We start from the raw sequence: 23,703 nt of genomic DNA on the forward strand, positions 1-23,703 counted from the left end.
ACACCCAAGACAGACACGTACAGATGACACCCAAGACAGGACATGTACACAGCAGATGACACCCAAGACAGGACACATACACAGTAGATGACACCCAAGAACAGGACCCGTACAGATGACACCCAAGACAGGACACATATACAGTATATGACACCCAAGACAGGACACATACACAGTAGATGACACCCAAGACAGGACACTACAGATGAAACCACAATACAGGACACATACACAGCAGATGACACCCAAGACAGGACAAGTACACAGCAGATGACACCCAAGACAGGACACAATACACAGTAGATGACACCCAAGACAGACACGTACAGATGACACCCAAGACAGGACACATATACAGTAGATGACACCAAGACAGGACACATACACAGTAGATGACACCCAAGACAGGACCCGTACAGATGACACCCAAGACAGGACACATATACAGTAGATGACACCCAAGACAGGACACGTACACAGTAGATGACACCCAAGACAGGACACATACACAGCAGATGACACCCAAGACAGGACACATACAGATGACACCCAATACAGGATACATACACAGCAGATGACACCCAAGACAGGACAACATGCACATGACACCCAAGACAGGAGGACAACATACAGATGACACCCAAGACAGGAGGACAACATACAGATGACACCCAAGACAGGAGGACAACATACAGATGACACCCAAGGCAGGACACTTACACAGCAGAAAGTGGAAATCGGAAAGCACTGCACTAATGTGAAAACAAGTCCCATGACCAAACATGGCAAAAAACAAAAACAAAATTACTATCAGAAGACAGACTGACTGATTCCACCCTATAAGAGAGAGCACCACGTCAGAATTTCAGTGAGTATGAGATAAAGCGACCCACTGTGCCAGAGCCATCCAAGTTACACCACAGGCCCGGTGGTCTCTCATGTCCCTGTGTCGATGTCAGTCATTGTGCTGAACTCATTGTCTCTGTCTGTTTGCCATCCATCGTGTGACCACAGCTGTTCTTCAACTTTTCCTCGGTGACAGTGCTATCACCTGTGCTTCCCCAATTTCTCTCCACTGTGACTGAACAACTCTGCCACCTTACCTGGGGCACAAGCTATCATCAGTCCACACTCAAACACGTGACAATAACACGCAATGTTTTCAGTTTCAAGGTGTCAAGTGTGTGGGCTGATCAGTATGTGCTGCACCACATCTGTTGTTTCAGATGAAATCAATAAAAATGAACTAAAGTATCAGTATCAGTATCAGTAGCTCAAGGAGGTGTCACTGTGTTCGGTCAAACCCATATACGCGACACCACATCTGCCAAGCAGATGCCTGACCAGCAGCGTAACCCAACGCGCTTAACAAAAAAAAAAAAATCTGCTGGGTTGGATGCAATTTCAAATGAAATGCTGTGACATTTACCATCGAATAAGATACATTTTCTTCACTTGATATTTCAGAAATGCTAGAGAGAAGGTAAAATTCTGCTCATTTGGAAACAATCAATCACTGTCCCAATACACAAACAGGGAAAACCCAAAAGAGACAAACACAGCTACCGACCAATTGCTTTAACATCCCACACCTGCAAACTCATGGAAAAAATTATACTAAATAGGCTGGAACATTACTGTGAAAAATACTAAGTAATCCCTGTCAATCAAGCTGGTTTTCGAAAAGGCCGGTCCATGGCTGATCATTTGTTAAAATTAACAACACAAGTTAAGCAACAGTTTATGAGACGGAAAAATATTCTACCAACATTTTTTTATGTCAAAAAGGCTTTGAACAAGTATGGCATAGGTGACTTCTGTACAAGATTAAAACAACTGGTATAACTGGTCATATGTACAATTATATTAAGGACTTTTTATCGAACAGACAAATAGAAATAAGAGTGGGAAACACATATTCAAGCTCACGACCGCTTAAAATGGGCTTGCCTAAAGGATTAGTTATTGCACCTATGTTGTTTAACATACTGATAGCAGATCTTCCGAAAACATTATCAAAAGAAACAATGTTATAATAATAATAACAGTAATAATAATAATAATGGTATTTACATTGCACTCAATCTTATGCATAGACAAATCAAAGCGCTTTCGCACCAGTCATTCACATGCATGCATAACTCTAAAACTGAAGAAACTGAAGACAAGGAAGAGGCAGGGAAGGGAGGCTATTTTGGGAAGAGGTGGGTTTTAAGGCCAGACTTGAAAAAGCTGAGTGCGGAGACTTGACGAAGCAAAAGAGGAAGTTCATTCCAACTGCAAGGTCCAAAGACAGAGAAAGAACAGTGGCCAACAGTTGAGTGTTTGAATCTGGGTATGCGTAAACAGACTGGATCCGAAGCCAATTGTAGAGAGCGAGATGGAGTGTAGAGGTGAAGGCAGCCACAGAGATAGGAAGGGGCAGATTTGTGAATACATTTATACCATAGAGTGCTGATCTTGTACTTTATTCTGTGTGAGACAGGGAGCCAGTGGAGATGTTGCAAAAGAGGAGTGATGTGCTCAGATCTTTTCTTTCTGAGGACAAGTTGGGCAGCAGAATTTTGTATGCGCTGAAGGGACTGAATGGATGAAGCAGGCAAACCAGACAATAGAGAGTTACAGTAGTCAAGGTGAGAGAGAATGAGAGAAACGACAAGTCTAGATGTTGCATCAGTGGACAGATATTTCCGGATGGAACTGATGCGCCGCAACTGACAGTAGTAGGATTGACATGTCTGATAAATTTTTGCATGGACAGTGTGTTGTCAAGGACAACACCGAGGTTCCTGACTGAACTGGAAAAAGGGATGGATGTACTGCCAAGTTTGATTGTGTCAGTTGTGATGGAAGAGAGTTTTTGTTTAGTTCCTATGATCACTGCTTCAGTTTTGTCAATGTTCAATTGTAACTTATTTAGAGTCATCCAGTTTTGAATGTCCAGGAAGCAGTTGGATGTTTCTTGCAAGAGCGACGACAATTTTTCAGGGGTATCACTCTTCTGGAGTTGAGAGTCATCAGCATAAGAATGATGACTGACATTATGGCGGTTGATAATTTCAGCGAAAGAATGATGACTGACATTATGGCGGTTAATAATTTCAGCGAGAGGAGCAGTGAACAGTGTGAAGAGCACCAGGCCTAAAAGTAAAACAGATCCCTGTGGAACTCCACGTTTGATTTTAACGGGTACAGATTTGAAATTATCAAATTATCAACAATGACAGACTGGAATCGATCAGTGAGATAACATTTGAACCAGTTTAGAACAGTGTTGTTGGTACTAAATGTAAAATGAAGTTGGAAAAGAAGAATTGAATGGTCTATCGTGTCAAAGGCGGCTGACAAGTCAAGAAGAGTGAGAAGGGAGATCTGTCCTGAGTCAGATGCTAGCAGTAGATTATTCAGGATGTGGAGGAGTGTGGTTTCGGTGCTGTGGTCAGCAAGATAGGCAGACTGAAATGGGTGGATGAGATTGTTGAAACAAAGGTGGTTGTTGAACTGCTTCAGGACAGCTTTTTCAAGGAATTTGGACAAGAATGGAAGATTAGAAACTGGTCGATCGTTTTCAAAATGTTTGTGTCAACATTGAATTTCTTCAGAAGAGGCTGGACAATTGCAGTTTTGAAAGTGGATGGAAACGTTCCTGTGAGAAGGGATGAGTTGACAATATACTAAGGGGAGAAGCTGTGAGATACACTGGGAAAAGACAGAGGCTAGTATAGGATTGAGCTCACAGGATTTTATTGTCATTTCTTTCAGGATTTCATGGACTTCTGTTTCAGTCAATGGATTAAAGGAATGGAGAGGAGTGCCATTGAATTGAGGATCAGGATGAGCAGGTTGGAAAGACATTTGGTCTAAAATGGTACAAATATTTGGACTTTGTCGAAAAAGAAAGAGGAGAAGACATTGGGGAGTTCAGATGAAGTGTAGGCAGAAGGAAGAGGAGTCTTTTTTGGTGGATGTGGCATCGAGAACTTGAAAAGAAAAGAAGTTTGTCTTCACTGATGAGATCATATGTTTGACTTTATTTATTTGTTTTTAGAAGATTTGATTGTGGACTTTCAGTTTTGTTGATCGCTGTTCCAATTGACACCCACTTTGTTTACACAAGTGAGTCAAAAATGAAAAGAAAGCACCAAAAAAACAACAAAAAAAACAAAAAATTTAAAGGAAAAAAAAAATCAGCTGATTCCTTGACGTTAAAAACGAACGTAGCGCAAGTAATGATAAAGGGCTCGATTGAAAAGCACAGGCTGATCCTTGAAGCAGGCGTGTCCAGCATCTGGCAGCACAACGATGTTAGCATTGGGCAGCTCATTCAGCATTTCTCGACTGACCTTGCCCAGATGTTGGTCCTGCTCACCATACAGCACCAGTGTCCACAGCTGAAACGTCCACAGCAGTTCATGAGAAGGAGGGTGAAAAACAGAAGATAACAATATGATGACCATGATCAGACAAAGAAAAAGTAGATAACAAAATGATGATGATGAGGACTGAAAGATATATACATATATAAACAAAAAAGAAGATAACAAAATGATTAATATAGTCAAAAGGAGATGAAAAAGAAGACAATGATGACAATGATTATAAGAATGTCACAAAGAGGATAACAAAATGATGATGATGATTAAAAGAAGGAGAAAAAGTAGATAACAACATGGTGACGGCGATCAAAAGAAGATGAAAGAGAAGATAATGATGACGGCGATCAAAAGAAAATGAAAAAGAAAGACAATGATGACAGTGATCAAAAGAAGATGGAAAAGAAGACAATGATGACGGTGATCAAAAGAAGACGAAAGAGAAGACAATGATGACGGTGATCAAAAGAAGACGAAAGAGAAGACAATGATGACGGCGATCAAAAGAAGACGAAAGAGAAGACAATGATGACGGTGATCAAAAGAAGACGAAAGAGAAGACAATGATGACGGCGATCAAAAGAAGATGAAAGAGAAGACAATGATGACGATGATCAAAAGAAAATGAAAGAGAAGACAATGATGACGGCGATCAAAAGAAGACGAAAGAGAAGACAATGATGACGGCGATCAAAAGAAGATGAAAGAGAAGACAATGATGACGGTGATCAAAAGAAAATGAAAAAAGAAGACAATGATAGCGGTGATCAAAAATAGATGAAAGAGAAGACAATGATGATGGTGATCAAAAGAAGATGAAAGACAAGATAATGAAATGATGACGGCAATGACTGTGATGAACTGTTCTCTGCCGTCTTCCTTCAGCCCTCATCCACATCTCCCTCCCTCTTCTGCTGGCTGTAGGGTAGTTATAGCCACCTGGCTGTGGGGGTTAAAGCCACCTGGCTGTGGGGGTAGTTACAGCCACCCATCTGGCTGTGGGGGTAGTTATAGCCACCCACCTGGCTGTGGGGGTAGTTATAGTCACCCACCTGGCTGTGGGGGTAGTTATAGCCACCCACCTGGCTGTGGGGGTAGTTATAGCCACCCATCTGGCTGTGGTGATAGTTATAGTCACCCACCTGGCTGTGGGGGTAGTTATAGCCACCCACCTGGCTGTGGGGGTAGTTATAGACACCCACCTGACTGTGGTGATAGTTATAGACACCCACCTTGTTGTGGGGGTAGTTATAGCCACCCACATGTCTGTGGGGGTAGTTATAACCACCAACCTGGCTGTGGTAGTAGTTACAGCCACCCACCTGGCTGTGTAGGTAGTTATAGCCACCTACCTGCCTGTGGGCGTAGTTATAGCCACCCATCTGGCTGTGGGGTATTTATAACCACCCACCTGGCTGTGGTGATAGTTATAGCCACCCACCTGGCTGTGGTGATAGTTATAGCCACCCACCTGGCTGTGGGGGTAGTTATAGCCACCCACCTGGCTGTGGTGATAGTTATAGTCACCCACCTGGCTGTGGGGGTAGTTATAGCCACCCACCTGGCTGTGGTGATAGTTATCGTCACCCACCTGGCTGTGGTGATAGTTATAGCCACCCACCTGGCTGTGGTGATAGTTATCGTCACCCACCTGGCTGTGGTGATAGTTATCGTCACCCACCTGGCTGTGGTGATAGTTATAGCCACCCACCTGGCTGTGGGGGTAGTTATAGTCACCCACCTGGCTGTGGTGATAGTTATCGTCACCCACCTGGCTGTGGTGATAGTTATAGCCACCCACCTGGCTGTGGGGGTAGTTATAGTCACCCACCTGGCTGTGGGGGTATTTATAACCACCCACCTGGCTGTGGTGATAGTTATAGTCACCCACCTGGCTGTGGGGGTATTTATAACCACCCACCTGGCTGTGGTGATAGTTATAGCCACCCACCTGGCTGTGGTGATAGTTATAGCCACCCACCTGGCTGTGGTGATAGTTATAGTCACCCACCTGGCTGTGGGGGTAGTTATAGCCACCCACCTGGCTGTGGTGATAGTTATAGTCACCCACCTGGCTGTGGGGGTAATTATAGTCACCCACCTGGCTGTGGTGATAGTTATAGTCACCCACCTGGCTGTGGGGGTAGTTATAGCCACCCACCTGGCTGTGGTGATAGTTATAGTCACCCACCTGGCTGTGGGGGTAGTTATAGACACCCACCAGGCTGTGGTGATAGTTATAGACACCCACCTTGTTGTGGGGGTAGTTATAGCCACCCACATGTCTGTGGGGGTAGTTATAACCACCCACCTGGCTGTGGTAGTAGTTACAGCCACCCACCTGGCTGTGTAGGTAGTTATAGCCACCCACCTGGCTGTGGGGGTAGTTATAGCCACCCACCTGGCTGTGGTGTTAGTATTAGCCACCCACCTGGCTGTGGGGGTAGTTATAGTCACACACCTGGCTGTGTAGGCAGTTATAGCCACCCGGCTGTTGGGGTATTCATAGTCACCCACCTGGCTGTGGGGGTAGTTAGTTATAGCCACCCACCTGGCTGTGGTAGTAGTTATAGCCACCCACCTGGCTGTGGTAATAGTTATAGCCACCCACGTGGCTGTGGTAATAGTTATAGTCACCCACCTGGCTGTGGGGGTAGTTAGTTATAGCCACCCACCTGGCTGTGGGGGTAGTTAGTTATAGTCGCCCACCTGGCTGTGTAGGCAGTTATAGCCACCTGGCTGTGTAGGCAGTTATAGCCACCTGGCTGTAGGGGTAGTTATAGTCACCCACCTGGCTGTGGGGGTAGTTAGAGCCACCCACCTGGCTGTGGGGGTAGTTAGTTATAGTCACCCACCTGGCTGTGTAAGTAGTTATAGTCGCCCACCTGGCTGTGTAGGCAGTTATAGACACCTGGCTGTGTAAGCAGTTATAGCCACCTGGCTGTAGGGGGAGTTATAGTCACCCACCTGGCTGTGGGGGTAGTTAGAGCCACCCACCTGGCTGTGGGGGTAGTTATAACCACCCACCTGGCTGTGGGGGTAGTTATAGTCACCCACCTGGCTGTGGGGGTAGTTATAACCACCCACCTGGCTGTGGGGGTAGTTATAACCACCCACCTGGCTGTGGGGGTAGTTAGTTATAGCCACCCACCTGGCTGTGGGGGTAGTTATAGTCACCCACCTGGCTGTGGGGGTAGTTATAGCCACCCACCTGGCTGTGGGGGTAGTTAGTTATAGCCACCCACCTGGCTGTGGGGGTAGTTAAAGCCACCCACCTGGCTGTGGGGGTAGTTATAGCCACCCACCTGGCTGTGGGGGTAGTTATAGTCACCCACCTGGCTGTGGGGGTAGTTATAGCCACCCACCTGGCTGTGGGGGTAGTTAGTTATAGCCACCCACCTGGCTGTGGGGGTACTCCTGGGAGAAGGCCTCTGTGGAGGTGGGAGCGACGGCGATGAAAGCGGCAGCCCTCTCCATGCTGGACTCTGGTGACTTGAAGAGGTAGGGGATGGCGAAGCTGCCCGCCATAGAGGGCGCCACAATCACCGGCAGGTCCGGCCCCAGTTTGTCTACCAGGGCCATCAGGAATTCCTCGCGAGAGATGTGTCCCAGCAACGCCTCCTGGCTCTTCCCGTACCCTACACCGCACGCCTTCACAGGTTAAAGAACCCACAGTCTGTTTTGGTCATATCGTACCCTGCATGGTAAACCTTCACACTGTATCACAGGTTAAAGAACCCACAGTCTGTTTTGGTCACATCATACCCTGCATAGCCAACCTTCACAGGTAAAAGAACCCACAGTCTGTTTTGGTCACATCGTACCCTGCATAAGAAACACATCTGAAAGAACATCAGAGATTCTTCATCAGAGGCTGCGAGGCCTTCAGACAAGACCGAGAGGACAGACACAAAGGAGGAATCACCACCCTAGTCAAGAACTCCACACCTGCAGTAGAAATTCTGCAATCTGGAAAGGAAGAACTGGAACACCACACCATCAAGCTTCTCCTACCTAGCGGAGACCTCTTCCTCACCAACTGTTACAACCCTCCTGCCTCCAGTCTTGTGGTGCACAAATTAAAGCTTGAGGAATCAAGGCACCTTGTGACTGGAGACTTTAACAGCCACTCCCCAAGCTGGGGCTACGAGGAAATGGATCCACATGGTAAAGAGTTAGAGGACTGGATGATGGAAAACAAGCTCACTTTGATCAGTCAACCAGACCAGAGACGACAAGCCCACATGTTACTCAAGAGCATGGAAAACAACATCAATGCCAGATCTTGCAATGGCCACAGAAGACGTCCACAAATTCACCTCCAGAGATGTCAGTTCCCAGTCAGGAGGCAGCGACCATCTGCCAGTCATTCTCAACATCTCCAGCTTGGGATGCACTAGACACACCATGGCTCCAAACTGGAACTTCAAACGAGCCAACTGGACCTTATTGGAAGAGAAAATGGACAACCTTTTCCAAAACATCAGTGAAGAAAACCATCTCAACTAGAATGTCCAACACTTCACTGAAGCCATGTTACAGGCTGCAAAGAAATCCATACCTAGAGGTAAGCAAAAACAGTACAGACCCTACTGGAGTAACACCCTTCAGCAGCTCCACTCAGATCTGAATGCAGCAAGGGACACAATGGAAAAGAACCCCAAACCAGAGAACATCCAAAAACACAACACAGTCAAGAATACCTTCAACAACACAAAAAAGGAGGAGATACAGAAAAGTTGGACCGAAAAGACCAGCAGCTTCAACATGGATAAAGACACTAGCAAACTTTGGACCCTCACCAAAGTCCTAAATGATGACACAATCCCCACACAAAGCCAAACTGTACTGGAAGAAGAAGGCCAGCACTTCAGTGGAAAGAAAGCAGCAAATATTTTGGCAGATTTTAACAAAGAACAAGGCAAGACCACTGTCTCCAACGCCAAACTGCAGGAAGTCCGCACAAAGATCAAGGAGAAATTGAAACACCAAACTCCTGCAGAGCCCATGACATCAGCCCTCACGACCACAGAACTAAATGCAGCCATCATGAAACTCAAGCACAAGAACGCTCCTGGAAAAGATGGAATTATCAATCAAACACCTGGGGCATACAGCTAGAGAAAAACTCCTTCAGATCATAAATCAATCATGGAACATGGGGAAACTTCCAGACCGATGGAGAGAAGCCGCCATCATCCCCATCTGAAAGAAACAGAAAGACCAGACAAAGAAATCTAGCTACTGGCCAATGAGCCTGCTCAGCTGCCTGGGCACGGTGATGGAAAGAATGGTAAACACAAGGCTCCACCATTTTAATCTTCTCCAACCAAATTCAGGTACCCATACGTACCTGGACAAAGTGAGGAAAAATCCCAGTAAAGTGCCTTTCCCCAAAGGACACAAACAAACCCATGCCAAAATATGGACTTGAACCCTGATCACTGGTGAATACTGGATCAGAAGTCCAACACCTAACCCACAATCACGGCGCCTCCTGAACAGTAGGAGAACAGTAACAATACAAATTTCTACAGATGAATAGGGAAAATCTTTCCTCAAAAACGATGTTTCGTCTGGCATACTCATACTGTGACCCGCCAGTGCAGACTCCTGTAGGGGTGAGACTCCTGTCCTGGGAGAGAAACCTGAAACAGCTGCAGCTAGTGATCTCCCTTAGCACATTACCTCCCTTCTGTGTGCCCAAGCTCTCTTTGTAAATAAACTGACTGTTCCTTTCAAGAAACAAAACCACAATGGTGATACTAACAACAATTAAAATAACCAGAAGACACAAAATATCTATGTACTGCTGAGAAACCCTTTTTAAGCCAAAAGTTAATCTCTCAACTTCAGACTATGATAAAATGGGAAAATCTCAGGATAAGTGGACATACCTTGAGCGCTTTCAGTACCAATTCTGACAACCATAAGCATTTGTCAAATCCAAATAATCCAACCCCTACCCCTGACAAAAATCCCCCAGTGTTGCCCCAAAATGTTCTACCTTGCTGAAGTTTGGACACAAAGACTATGCTGTTGTTTGATTTATCAAAACAATCTTAATGGTAAACATGAGCAGTTGCTTGCTTACACACACACAAACACACACACATACATATGTATGTGAGTAGATGTTTTACTATGACTACTATCACAGCTACTTCTACAACTACTACAAATACCACAAGACACCAACACACACACCATATAAAGATACCATATCAATTTACTACTACTACTTCCATGACTACTATTACTATTACCACCACCACCACACACACACACACACAAATACACATGTGAAAATATGTTAAATTAATTTACAACAATGACAACACACACACACACACACACACACACACACTCACATTCACTGTGAAAAGATGCAAAATGAATTTACAACAATGACCACACAACACACTAACAACAGCCATCCACCCACCCACCCACCCACATACACACACTTACTGTGAGAAGATGCTAAATGAATTTACAATGATGATGACATACACATTAATATTCACCCACCCAAATCCCCCCCACCCCCCCACCCCACCCCCCAACACACACACACACACACCCACACACACACACTCACTGTGAAAAGATGCTAAAGAATTTACAACAATGACGACACGCACACACGCACATACACACACACACACACTGTGAAAAGAATTTACAACAACCACACACACACTCACAGCTACCCACCGACCCACCCACCCACACATTCACTGTGAAAAGATGCTAAATGATATTACAACAACAACACAAACATTAACACACACACACTCAACACCCCCCCCCCCCAACCCACACACACACACACATACACTAACTCACTCACTTACTATAAAAAGACCCGAAATGAATTTACAATGACCACACACACACTTACAACCACCCCCCCATCCCCCACCCCCACACACACTGTGAAAAGATGTTAAATGAATTTTCAACAAAGATGACATACACACTTACACCCAAGCACCTTACCTCCCCCCCCTACTCCCCCCCACACACACACCACCTCAACCCCCACACCCCCCCACCTTCCCCCATACACACCCACACACCCACCCACAGCCACAGCTTACCTGGCAGGTCGACGGCGATGGCACGGTACCCCCAGAAGGCCAGAAGCTGCAGGGTGTTGACCTGAACCCAGTTGTGGGAGCTGTCCCCCAGTCCATGCAGCAACAGCACTGTGCTGGCCCCTGACTTCTTGGGCTGGATCTGCAGGCTGTAGATGTCCAGCTTCTGCACACACAGTGACACACACACAGTGACACACACAGTGACACACTAGTGACATACACACAATGACACACAATGACAGACACAGTAATATATATATATACAAGTGACACACAGTGACACTCACAATGACAGTGACACACACAGTGACACATATAGTGACACACACAGTGACACACGCAAAGTGAAACACAGTGACACACACAGTCACACAGACGGTCGGTCACACACAAACACACCCACGCGCGCACACACGCGTAAGTGTCTCTGGGCCCCACCCTCCCACCCACCCCATGGGCACACCCACCTCAAACCATCCCCCCTACCCCCATCTCCCACCTCCCCAAGATGTATTGATATGTCACAAGGCCGGCATGGTCTGTGACCTGCAGAGTGGGCCGGCGCTGACCACAATGACAAATCAACACACTTACTTTTCCTTTGACTACCACAGTAATGGTCACTCTCTCAGCAACAAGGGCCGCCATCTCCTCCTCCGTCCCCTCCGGTGCTGCTGGTAAGCTGTTCACGTCCCACACTTTCTGGTCTGAAAGCAGAGGAATGGCTCATCTGGCACTTACGTCATGAACAACTTTCTCCTGCTCTACCCACCACTTTCTCATCTCAAAGCAGAGGAACAGATCTGGCACTTACGACATGAACGACGGGTGAACGGCCAAGTGGTTGAAGCGCTGGACTTTCAATCTGAGAGTCTTGGGTTTGAATCTCGGCACCGGCACCTGGTGGGTAAAAGGGTGGAGATTTTTTCCAGTCTCCCAGGTCAACATATGTGCAGACCTGCTTGTGCCTGAACCCCCTGCGTGTGTATACGCAAGCAGAAGATCAAATACGCACGTTAAAGATCTTGTACTCCATGTCAGCGCTCGGTGGGTTATGGAAACAAGAACATACCCAGAATGTACACCCCCGAAAACTGAGTATGGCTGCCTACATGGCAGGGTAAAAATGGTCATACATGTTAAAGCCCACTCTTGAACATGGGAGTTGCAGCCCACGAACGAAGAAGGTGAAGAAGAAGAAGAATGTCATGAAAAACCTTCTCCTGCTCTCATCTCCTCACTTTTCTTCTTCCCTACCGTCCTCAAATTTCTCCTCTACTCTCCTCCCTTTCTCTTCTCCTCAACTTTCTCCTTCTCCATTCTCCTAAACTTCTCCTTCTCTCTTCACCTCAACATTCTCCTTCTCCGTTCTCCTAAATCTTCTACTCTCTTCTCAGTTCTCCTCAACCTTTACCCCACTCCTCTGCCCAAGCAATAATAATAATAATAATACATAGTTTTTCTATAGCGCGATATCCAGCACCAATGCTGCCCAAAGCGCCTTACATCATCCAGTTGACTATAAACATGCCTCAAAAAACACATCAACCACTACCTGACAATGAGAGATTAAAACAAAATGCATTTCACAGAACACACACACACACACACACACACAAACACACACACACACACATAGATGTCTCTTCCTTACAGACACACACACACACTCACACACAGACACACACACGCTGATATTAAATATCAACTGCACTAAAAAAATAAAATTGCATAAGCATTAAGATATTTCTTATTTTCTAACATAGAATTCTGTTCGGACATACTATCATGCCTACACACTTACACACGCGTACTAGAGAACTGTACCCTCACAAACACACGCATGCCCACGCGCACGCATGCACACACACACACACACTCACACACACTCACACACACACACACACACACACACACACACACACACGCCCATTAAAAAATAACCAGACAGAAAAAATGCCATCACATCAAGACCAAAACTACATAAAATATACAATGCATTAAAACAGGACTACAAAAATACTAGTACAAAGATACTTGTTAACAGGCATACTTTGGTTTAACCGTTTTGCCCAGAACAAAAATGCTTACGGAAAAGGTAAGTTTTCAGATCTGACTTAAAGGAATGTAGATCAGAGGCATTCCTAAGAGATGAAGGTAGAGAGTTCCGCACTTGGGGAACCTGAGCTCGGAAAGACCTACTTCAGCGCATTTCAGATTAGTCCTTGGAACTTTAGGCAGCTTTTCAGAACTGGATCTTAATGTTTTGTGCGGTTCATATGTTTCCAATACAGAGGAGAGATACAATGGAAGAGACTTGTCAAAATGTTTGAAGGCGAGTGCTGCTGACTCACAGTGAATGCAGGACTCAGTTGGAAGCCAGTGTAACCGATTCAGCAGAGGTGTAACATGATCAGATTTCTTTTTGGCCAGAACCAGCTGTGCAGCATTGTTCTTTTAATGCACAATACTAACTTCTCTCTCTCTTTTATGTGTAGCGTTTGGCCTGTGCACTTTTGTTTGTGCTTTCATGTCTGTGAAACTGCATGTTTGGTGCATATATATTGTGCATGTGTGTGTGTGTGTGTTTGTGTGTGCGCGCGCACTTACGTGTGCGTGTCTGTATGTTGATTTACATTCATTTGCTTGTATGTTTATTTATTATTGTCTTTTTATTCTTATTTCATTTAATTTTTTCTTGTTTTTCTTACAACTATTTATCTATTTACTTATTCATTCATCCATATATCTATTTTTTCCACATTGTATCTTAATTCATTATCTATCTACTTACTTTTTTTTTTTCTTTTTTCTTTTTCTTTTTCTCAAGGCCTGACTAAACACGCTGAGTTGTGCTGCTGGTCAGGCATCTGCTTGGCAGATGTGGTGTAGCATATATGGATTTGTCCAAATGCAGTGATGCCACCTTGAGTAACTGAACTGAACTGATTTGACTCTCAGCTTGTCGTGCACACCCGCACAGGCATGCACCATAGTATACTATCAGTATATAGTCAATACACAGGCAGTTCCTAGTCACGACTCTGCACGCAGGCGGCTGTGGGGTGATGGTCGTCCACCACAGACTGGGGCAGATGTGGCGCCCATATCCTCCCACAGCGTCAGAGCAGCCCTTTTTATGGGGGGAAGGAGAGATAAAAGGATCCCTAAACAAAGCCTGCCTCACCTAGTACCTGGTAGGAAACTGCACCTTGGACATCCAACACTAGTGGTCAAAAACAACAGAAGAAAAGAACCAGGAGTCATACCCTGACTCTGGGTGCCAGGAATGTTCGCAGACTTTCGGACAGAGATGACAGACCAGAAAGGCACACAGGACGTGCTGTAGCAGCAAATCCAAGCAGCTTTCCAAGAAATTCCTGCATCAACTGATGTAGAAGAGGTATGGAGCACCTTTGGAGATGCTGTGTACACAGCAGCAGCTGACACACTAGGTTTTGTACAGAAGAGCCACAAAGACTGGTTTAACGAGAACAACTCTGGAATCTCCAAGCTCCTGAAAACACTGCATATACGGCATCAGGATCACATTTCCGATAAAGACTGCCAGAGGAAGAAAAACCAGTACTTGGAAACCAAGCAACTCGTACAGAAGAGGCTGTATGAGATGAAGAACACCTCATGGGAGAGAAAGTCCAAAGAGCTTCAGTCCACTGCTGATGCTCACGACACGAAGATCTTCCATGATGGTCTCCGAGCTGTGTATGGGCCAAGAGTCACAGGATCAACTCCTCTCCGAGCCTTGGACCAGACCACCCTCCTGACAGACAAGAAAGACATCCTTGCCCACTGGGCAGAGCACTTCAACACCCTCCTCAACAGGTACTCGTCCGTATCTGATGAGGTAATTGTAGCCCTCCCACAACTACCAGTCAATGACTCACTAGCTGCCCCTCCCACCAAGGCCAAGACCCGGAAGGCCCTGAAGCTGACAACGTCAGGAAAAGCACCAGGAGCGGATGGAACCCAGGCCAACATCTACAAGTATGGAGGCGAGGTGCTGACAGACAAGCTGACCACCCTGTTCCAGTCTATCTGGGAGAGAGGGGAGGTCCCCCAGGATTTCAAGGATGCTTCAATTGTCCACATTTACAAACTGAAGGGAGACAAAACATCCTGCGATAACCACCGTGGAATCTCTCTCCTCTGCATCACAGGCAAGATCTTTGCCCACATCATACTGAACAGACTGGTTGACAATGTCTCCAACACAGTCATCCTTGAAGCACAGTGCGGCTTCCGCTCAGGCAGGGGAACATGTGACATGGTGTTTGCTGTATGCCAGATGCAAGAGAAGTGCCATAAGTAGAACAAGGTGCTCCACATCGTCTTTGTAGACCTGACCTAGGCCTTCCACATGGTGAACCGCCATGGTCTGTGGAAGATCCTCCTAAAATTCGGCTGCCCAGAGAGCCTAATCCAGCTGATTGCATCATACCACGATGGCATGCAGGCGAGAGCACAGGAATATACTGGCATGTTAGATCCGTTCCCTGTGGTAAATGGAGTGAAGCAGGACTGCGTCCTGGCACCCACACTGTCCTCCATTCTCTTCTCTGCCATGCTGATTGATGCCTTCCAAGACTGTGACCGTGGCATCTACATTCAGTTCACACAGATGGCAAACTTTTCAACTTGCGGCGATTCCACGCTAGGTCCAAGGTGTTTGAGGCACTGTTGAGAGAGTTCCTCTTCGCTGATGACTGCGCACTTGCTGCACACACCCATGAGAACATGCAGTCCATTATGGACAGGTTCTCAACCTCCTGCAGGTGCTTTGGACTCACCATCAGCTGCAGCAAGACCCGAGTCCATGTATCAACCAGCTAACTCACAGAACACCAGCGCCTCCCCCCCTGCTGCAATCAAGATCGATGACACATAGTTCAAGTCAGTCGACAAGTTTTGCTACCTGGGCAGCACCCTATGCAGCAACGGAGCCCTTGATGCAGAAGTGACGTTGCAAATCGCCAAGGCCAGCTCCGCCTTCAGCAGACTCAACAACAGGCTGTGGAACAACAAAGATATCAGGCTCAGCACCAGAATCAAAACCTACAGAGCTGTTGTGCTGACCACCTTGTTGTACTGCTGTGAAACATGGATCAACGTATCGCCGTCACATTCAACAACTTAGCAGTTTCACCAGAGATGCCTACGAAAGATCCTCAGCATAAAGTGGCAAGACAGGGTCTCCAACCTCCAGGTCCTAGAGAGGAGCGGCCTGCCCAGCATTGAAAGCCTGCTGATCCAGTGCCAGCTATGCTGGACAGGACACATTATCTGCATGACAAACAGCAGGATCCCAAAGATGCTACTGTATGGCCAGCTGAAGGAAGGCCACTGCAAACTTGGAAGACCCTGCAAGTGCTTCAAGAACACCTTGAAGACAAACCTCAAAGGCTGTGACATAGACATTGCTTCCTGGGAAACTGATGCCCTTGACCGCTCTCGCTGGACGATGCTGTGCTCTAGTGGCATAAAGACATTTGAAAACAAGAGAATGCTGGCCATTAAGGAGAAGCTTGAGCGAAGGGAGCAGGGCTCAACCTCTGGAGACATTTTCCCTTGCAACACCTGTGGGAAGTGCTGTGCATCCAGAATCGGCCTCTTCTCCCATATGAGGACACACACCGACAGATGAGCCTGCCTGTCTACTCATCTGTCGGTCCGACGGGAGACTCCATCACAACTTTACACACACACACACACACACACACACACAATGTATACACGCACATGCACACACAAACACACACACATACACACACACACTTCATTGTTAAATCGTAAATTAGAAGTGTATAATTCAACACCAGATTTTACTCATTTTATAGAATCTTTTTCTTTCGGACAGGAAACAGTTAGTAACCATAAAAATAATCAAACCTCAAAATTTACATCAATCAAATATAAAGTATCACAGGGATCCAACTTAGGGCCAATATTATTTTCAATTTATGTTAATAACTTGCCTTGTTCCATGACAAGTAAATGTGAAATGCTCGCAGATGACACTTCCCTTCATTCAAGTAATTCTGATGCCTGTAAACTCAAAGATGATCTTCAAGGCAACATTCAGAGACTTAGTGATTGGACACAATTAAAACATATGTCCTTAAAGTTAAACACACAGAAAACTAAGTAAATGCATGTATGTAGTAGCACGACAAAAAAGACAAAGGATGAAACACATATTCAAACCACTTTTCCCAGGCGTAAACAGAATTGAAGAGGTTGAATCACATAAAATTTTGGGTGTCTTTATTGACAAAGACTCTCTTGGACTGACTATATAACTCACTTAGGAAAACATCTCTCCAGCAAAATATGTCAGCAAAAAAGAAAAAGATCCTTGATGTTCATTCACGAAAGCTTTTTTTGCTATACTAGTGTTCTAATAATAATTATTATTATATTCAAAAAGCGCTGAATCTTGTGCAGAGACAAATCAAAGCACTTTCGCACCAGTCATTCACATGCATGCATAACTCTAAACTGGAAAAACTGAAGACAAGGAAGAGGCAGGGAAGGGGGGCTATTTTGGGAAGAGGTGGGTTTTAAGACCAGACTTGAAAGAGCTGAGTGCGGAGACCTGACAAAGAGAAAGATGAAGTTCATTCCAATTGCAAGGTCCTGAGACAGAGAAAAAACAGCAGCCAACAGTCGAGTGTTTGAATCTGGGTATGCGTAAACAGAGTGGATCCGAAGCTGATCGCAGAGAGCGAGGTGGAGTGTAGAGGTTAAGGCAGCCACAGAGATAGGAAGGGGCAGATTTGTGAATACACTTATAACACAGAGTGCAGATCTTGTACTCTATTCTGTGTGAGACAGGGAGCCAGTGGAGATGTTGCAAAAGAGGAGTGATGTGCTCAGGTCTTTTCTTTCTGAGGACAGGTTGGGCAGCAGAATTTTGTATGCACAGAAGAGACTGAATAGATGAAGCAGGCAAAACCAGACAATAGAGAGTTACAGTAGTCAAGGGGAGAGAGAATGAGAGAAACGGCAAGTCTAGTTGTTGCGTCAGTGGACAAATATTTCCGGACGGAACTGATGCACCACAATTGACAGTAGCAGGATTGACATGTCTGATTGATAAATTTTTGCATGGACAATGTGCTGTCAAGGACAATGCCGAGGTTCCTGACTGAACTGGAAAGAGGGATGGATGTACTGCCAAGTTTGATTGTGTCAGTTATGATAGAAGAGAGTTTCTGTTAAGTTCCTATAATCATTGCTTCTGTTTTGTCCGCATTCAGTTATAGCTTATTTAGAGTCATCAATCTAATGTTCTGCCAATCACTGATTATGCGTCAACTTTGTGGGACAACTGCAGCAATACAAACTTAAAATTTATAAAAGCATTAAAATTAGTATTGCTGAAGTTAAACTCCCTGACCCATATGAATTATAAACTACTTAATGTATTATCTTTCCATAACAGGCTGTTCTTCAACAAGGCTGTTTGCATGCATAATGTGATATACATATGGAAATGCTCCAAAAACAATTCAGAAACTTTTAAAACTAATGACCACAGACACAACCATATGTTATGTATACCTTGACCTAGAAACAACTTTTATAGATCCTGCTTCCTATACTCTGGTGGAAATTTATGGAATAACTTTCCACTTATTTTAAAAGACATAACGAAAAAAAGGAATTTTTTTTTCCTAAAATTACGTTTCTCTAACATACTTATCGTGACCCACTGGTGCAGACTCTGACAGGATTCCTGTCCTACATAAAATGTTTTGTATATGCCTTCCGTGGCAGTTTGCTTCTTGTATGAGGGTGTACATGTATGCGAAATGGGAGGTGTTGTAAATTTGTGTACGTGTACGTGTTTTTGTGTTTGAATGCGAAACAGAAATGCTAATGTGTATTTCAGTATGGCACAATTCTTGTATGTATGTATCTTCTATGTATCTCCTATCTTTTTCTTTTTCTCAAATGGGGCGATCAAAATAGCAGTTATTGCTTATTCAACAACCATCTTGATATAAAAATTTTGACTTGACTTGACACACTCATGCATATAAATATAGCACAGACAGTATATGGTATTATATACACACATGTGCACAAACACACTCACATACATGCACATCACATACACTTACACATGCACAAACATACACTCACCACAACACATCACTCACACACAGTGACACACACACACACACACACACACACACACAAAACACATTTTGAATCTGTATGATTGTCAGTCGTGTCCAACTATGACCATTTGAACAGCAGAGGAGGCAACTGCTGTCCAGACTATCTGGGCTAGAATTTGATTTAAGTGGAGAGTATCTTGCCCAAGTTACATCCCCAGTCTCTCAGGCAAGAGGATTTTAGAACAGTTGGCGTTGGGATGGTTTCCAAAGGCCAACTAGCCCCCAAGGCTGTAGCACTAAGAGCCAGTGTAATTTTGCCTCCTAGCTTTTGAGTCATAGTCTTTCACAAAAGAGAAATGGAGAAACCATTGATTAAAGAGCTCTCACTCTGTTGTTGGCCCAAATGTAAACCTATGTCAATCTGCAGTGCACACACACACACACACACACACACAACCACCACCACCACCACACCACACACACACACACACCACACCACACCACACACACACACACACACACACACACACACACACACACACATATTCAGCCACACATCCCATACCAAGGCTTGATGGTCTCCTTGCCAGCCAATACAAGATAATGACACCAACCACAAGGATAGCCACCATAATGGCAGTGTTTCGGTTCAGTCTGTTGCTCAAATAACCCGTCATTGTTAAGTGATGAAAGCGTTTTTGCTCTGACAGTCTCCTCTCAGGTCAGCCTGAAAAATAAAAATATAAAATAACACAACAAATGAATACCACATTTGTAAAACACTTTTATAAATGCTGCAGCTGTGAGTTTGGCATGCTGATATGAAATATAAGAAATGAAACATGGTAAGTAGATAAACAAATAAATAATGATAATGATGATAAAATTAATGACAAATAACAACAATAACAATAATAATGATAATAATAAATGAATAAATAAATAAATGAATTATGCACATCAAGAAGTATCTTATTTTAATTCAAACTGGTTTCCTGTCTTTGGTCTTTTACTAAACTGCCAGCACGATGAAGGGAAGTAATGCAGCCAATTTGTGACAGAGCTTGACTCCTAAGTTGGTGTTCATCAGATGACAAGTTCTGCAATAAACACCACACCCATACTGCAGCTCTAACAATACTTGCTCTTAGCAGCAACTGAGAACAGCAGAAAAAGCCTTCCCCTACTAAAGAGTGTGGTCAAGAAGAATGCAGAGCAGTATCATGAGCAGCAAATCCCCATGCATCCCATCTGGGAGATACTCAAACATGCTCCTGGATGGATGAGAAGGCTTTGCTGATTCTATTCTATATCTTTGTGAGTCCCCTGCACACTGAATCAAACAATTGTAGTATTGCTTGTGTGTGTGTGTGTGTGTGTGTGTGTTTGACAAACTCCTTGTGATAGTGGCTCAAAGCGTGTTTGCACAAACACTTTATTGCATTGCATTATATTGTACTGTATTGCACTGTATAACAGTGCATTGTATTACTTTCAGTCACAACAGAATTATGTGTGAAAATACTGAAATTAAGGCTGCTCTCCCCAGGGACAGACCGTGTCACACAGAGCAGCGTCATCTTCTTTTCTTTTCTTTTTTTCTTATTTTTTCAGATTGTCTGTGAGTGCGTCATTAGTTTTACTCTTCAAGTGCGATTTTCTGCCGCATCTTACCAGGGATAAGCCTTTTGTTGCCACGGATTCTTTTACACAATGCTCTAAGTGCATCACTGCATGTTGCTCACGGGATCTCAGTTTATCGTCTCATCCAAAACACTATTCCTTTTGCACCTAGGGGAGGAAGGTGGCAGAAGGGTTAAGATATATATACACCAATACTTGTTGGTGAGGATCTGAAACGTGCAGTCGAAGACCACGAAAAATATGTTGCAACATGTCTACGAATTGTAATATCCCGTTTCATCTTTGCACGAAAATTGCCCGTAAAATAGACCCCTGAAAAAAAAAAGAACATTACCGATGCGATCTGTGTATTTCCTTAGATTTCCAGGACACTTTTGGCCGATGCAATTACCCTTCAATGACGATTTTCTGCAAAACTAAAGTTTTCTCCCAGCTGCAGACGTTTAAGTGTGTGTTGGTGATTTCCCTTGACAAGAAGTTAGTTTGAAGAGTGGTCTTTCTTCTGTGGAAAGCTGTCAGATACTGTTAGTTGCGAATCTGCCCTTCTTTTTCTTCTTCTTACACTTAACGACCAACATCAGTATGCTGAGGAAAATTGTTGTGTTGTTGGGGGTTGCTGTTGGGCGCAATTTAGCTGGGCTACCGAGGGATGTTCTGTTAACTTATGGGGGAGGTGGGGCGCAGTCCACTGGTGTGTTCGTATCTCCAGCTGGGCCGCAGCGGTCGCCGGGAATACACACGACCGGCACAGACTTAGCCTTCTGCGACAGAACTTACCAGTGGGGAAAAAAAGGGGGGGGGGGGGGGGGGGGGGGACCTAAACAGAGGTGTTGGGGGAGTGCGGGGGTGTGGGGGGGGGGGGGAGTCTACTCTGTTGTGTCACAGGCAGGAGGCGAGCCCAGACTTGAAGCTGTCCCGCGACTCGGCTGTGACAACCTACTGGGGCAGTGTATTCCATTCCGGGATGGTATGCGCGAAGAAAAACATCTGTCTGTACTGCGTCCTGCAGGCAGCTTATGTCGTAGTTGCAGGTGTTTTTTTCCTGGAGCTCAGCCTGCTGTCTGATGGTGTTGATAGGCAGACTGAGTTGATGAAGATGAGACGATGGTGTAACTTGTAAAACATGTCTAGGCGATATTTTTTTCCGTCTGACTTGTAGAGGGTACCACTTGAGGGAGCTAAGAATGGAGCTGACACAAGACGTCTGTCGATGTCGGTTTGTCACCCATCTTGCTGCTCGGTGCTGGACTTTTTCGATGGCCCAGCGCCTGGATGTCACTGACTGTATAGGGATCCCACACAGATGCAGCATACTCAAGGATGGGTCGAGCAAAGGTTTTGTACGCAGTTTCCTTTGTCTTCTTGTTTCCAATCTTCAAGTTGCGCCGGGAAAAAGCCTAAGGTCTTGTTGGCTTTGTTGGTTGTAGAATTGATGTGGGATCCCCAGCGTAGGTCGTCTTGGATGTTCACACGAAGATATTTTGTGGTGTTGACGTTTTCAAGCGGATGGCCATGGAGTTTGTAGTTTGGTGTGATCTTTTTCCCAGTCTTTCTACTGACACTTTTAAGACCTTTATTATAGAGATGCTAATTAAGGAGAAAATATACCCCACGGCATTTTGCCTTGAATCTAATTTGATGATCTGGAGACCTTTTCATAATTCAGTGCTGATATCACTGATATCATTTCCTCATTATTAATTAATTATAGTTAACGTTTCATTTTACCCCACTGCAATGATTATGATTCTTTACCTTGTGTTCTATAGCATTGCATAGTGCTGTATTGTACAATTGTATTGCATTGTGCTGTATTGTATAACTTTTTGTCACAATATATTTCTTTGTGTGAAATAATAATGATTAATAATAATGATATTTATAAGGCGCAAAATCTTGATGAAATCAACTCTAAGCGCACTGGAAAAAATGTAAGCACAAGCACACCCACATACAAGCGCGCACACACACACACACACACACACACACACACACACACACACACACACACACACACACACACACACACACACACATTTCAAGACCTGCTGTACGGCTTAACAAAACTGTCAAAAGAGAGGGAAAATGGGAAAAGAGTTATGTACAAATGTTTACATCTCAGGTTCCCACACTGAGTAGGTACAGGCTGTAGTGGGAGTAGTAGGGATCGTGGAGAGGACTGTTAGGAAGAAGAAAAGAGGTGAGTTTTAAGAGCAGTCTTAAAAGAAGAGAACGTAGGCAGTTGACGGACTGAAAGTGGAAGTTTGTTCCAGGAGAGTGGGCCAGAAACAGAGGAGGCACGTGGGCCAAAGCTTGGTATGTGGAATCCGGAAAGTGAGAGGATCAGAGGAAGAGCGGAGGGTGCTTGAGGGTTTGTAGATATTGAGTAGATCGGTCAGGTAGTCAGGGGCTGCATTGTTGAGGAACTTGTAACAAATG

The 23,703-nt window shown here is 44.8% G+C and overlaps 1 protein-coding gene across 1 annotated transcript; it reads right to left on the bottom strand.

Moving 5' to 3' along the window:
• Positions 1–529: 529 nt before the first annotated feature.
• On the bottom strand, positions 530–21,718 carry LOC143289517 (putative protein-lysine deacylase ABHD14B). Its single transcript, XM_076598511.1, has 6 exons — positions 21,599–21,718; positions 20,186–20,347; positions 12,071–12,183; positions 11,477–11,639; positions 7,773–8,011; positions 530–4,391 (listed from the first exon to the last, which is right to left on the bottom strand). The coding sequence occupies exons 2-6, from the start codon at positions 20,295–20,297 to the stop codon at positions 4,206–4,208; spliced, it is 813 nt and encodes a 270-aa protein (XP_076454626.1). The 5' UTR covers positions 20,298–20,347; positions 21,599–21,718; the 3' UTR covers positions 530–4,205.
• Positions 21,719–23,703: the final 1,985 nt, after the last annotated feature.

This window comes from Babylonia areolata, chromosome 14 (genome assembly GCF_041734735.1).
Source record: "Babylonia areolata isolate BAREFJ2019XMU chromosome 14, ASM4173473v1, whole genome shotgun sequence".
NCBI classification, from domain to species: domain Eukaryota; kingdom Metazoa; phylum Mollusca; class Gastropoda; order Neogastropoda; family Buccinidae; genus Babylonia; species Babylonia areolata.

Coding starts and splice junctions, on each gene's coding strand:
- LOC143289517 (XM_076598511.1), bottom strand. CDS start 20,297: ATGACGGGTTATTTGAGCAACAGACTGAACCGAAACACTGCCATTATG. Junction 12,184..20,185: donor AAGGAGACCATCAAGCCTTG/GTATGGGATGTG, acceptor CTCTGCTTTCAG/ACCAGAAAGTGTGGGACGTG. Junction 4,392..7,772: donor AGGAGTACCCCCACAGCCAG/GTGGGTGGCTAT, acceptor TGGACGTTTCAG/CTGTGGACACTGGTGCTGTA.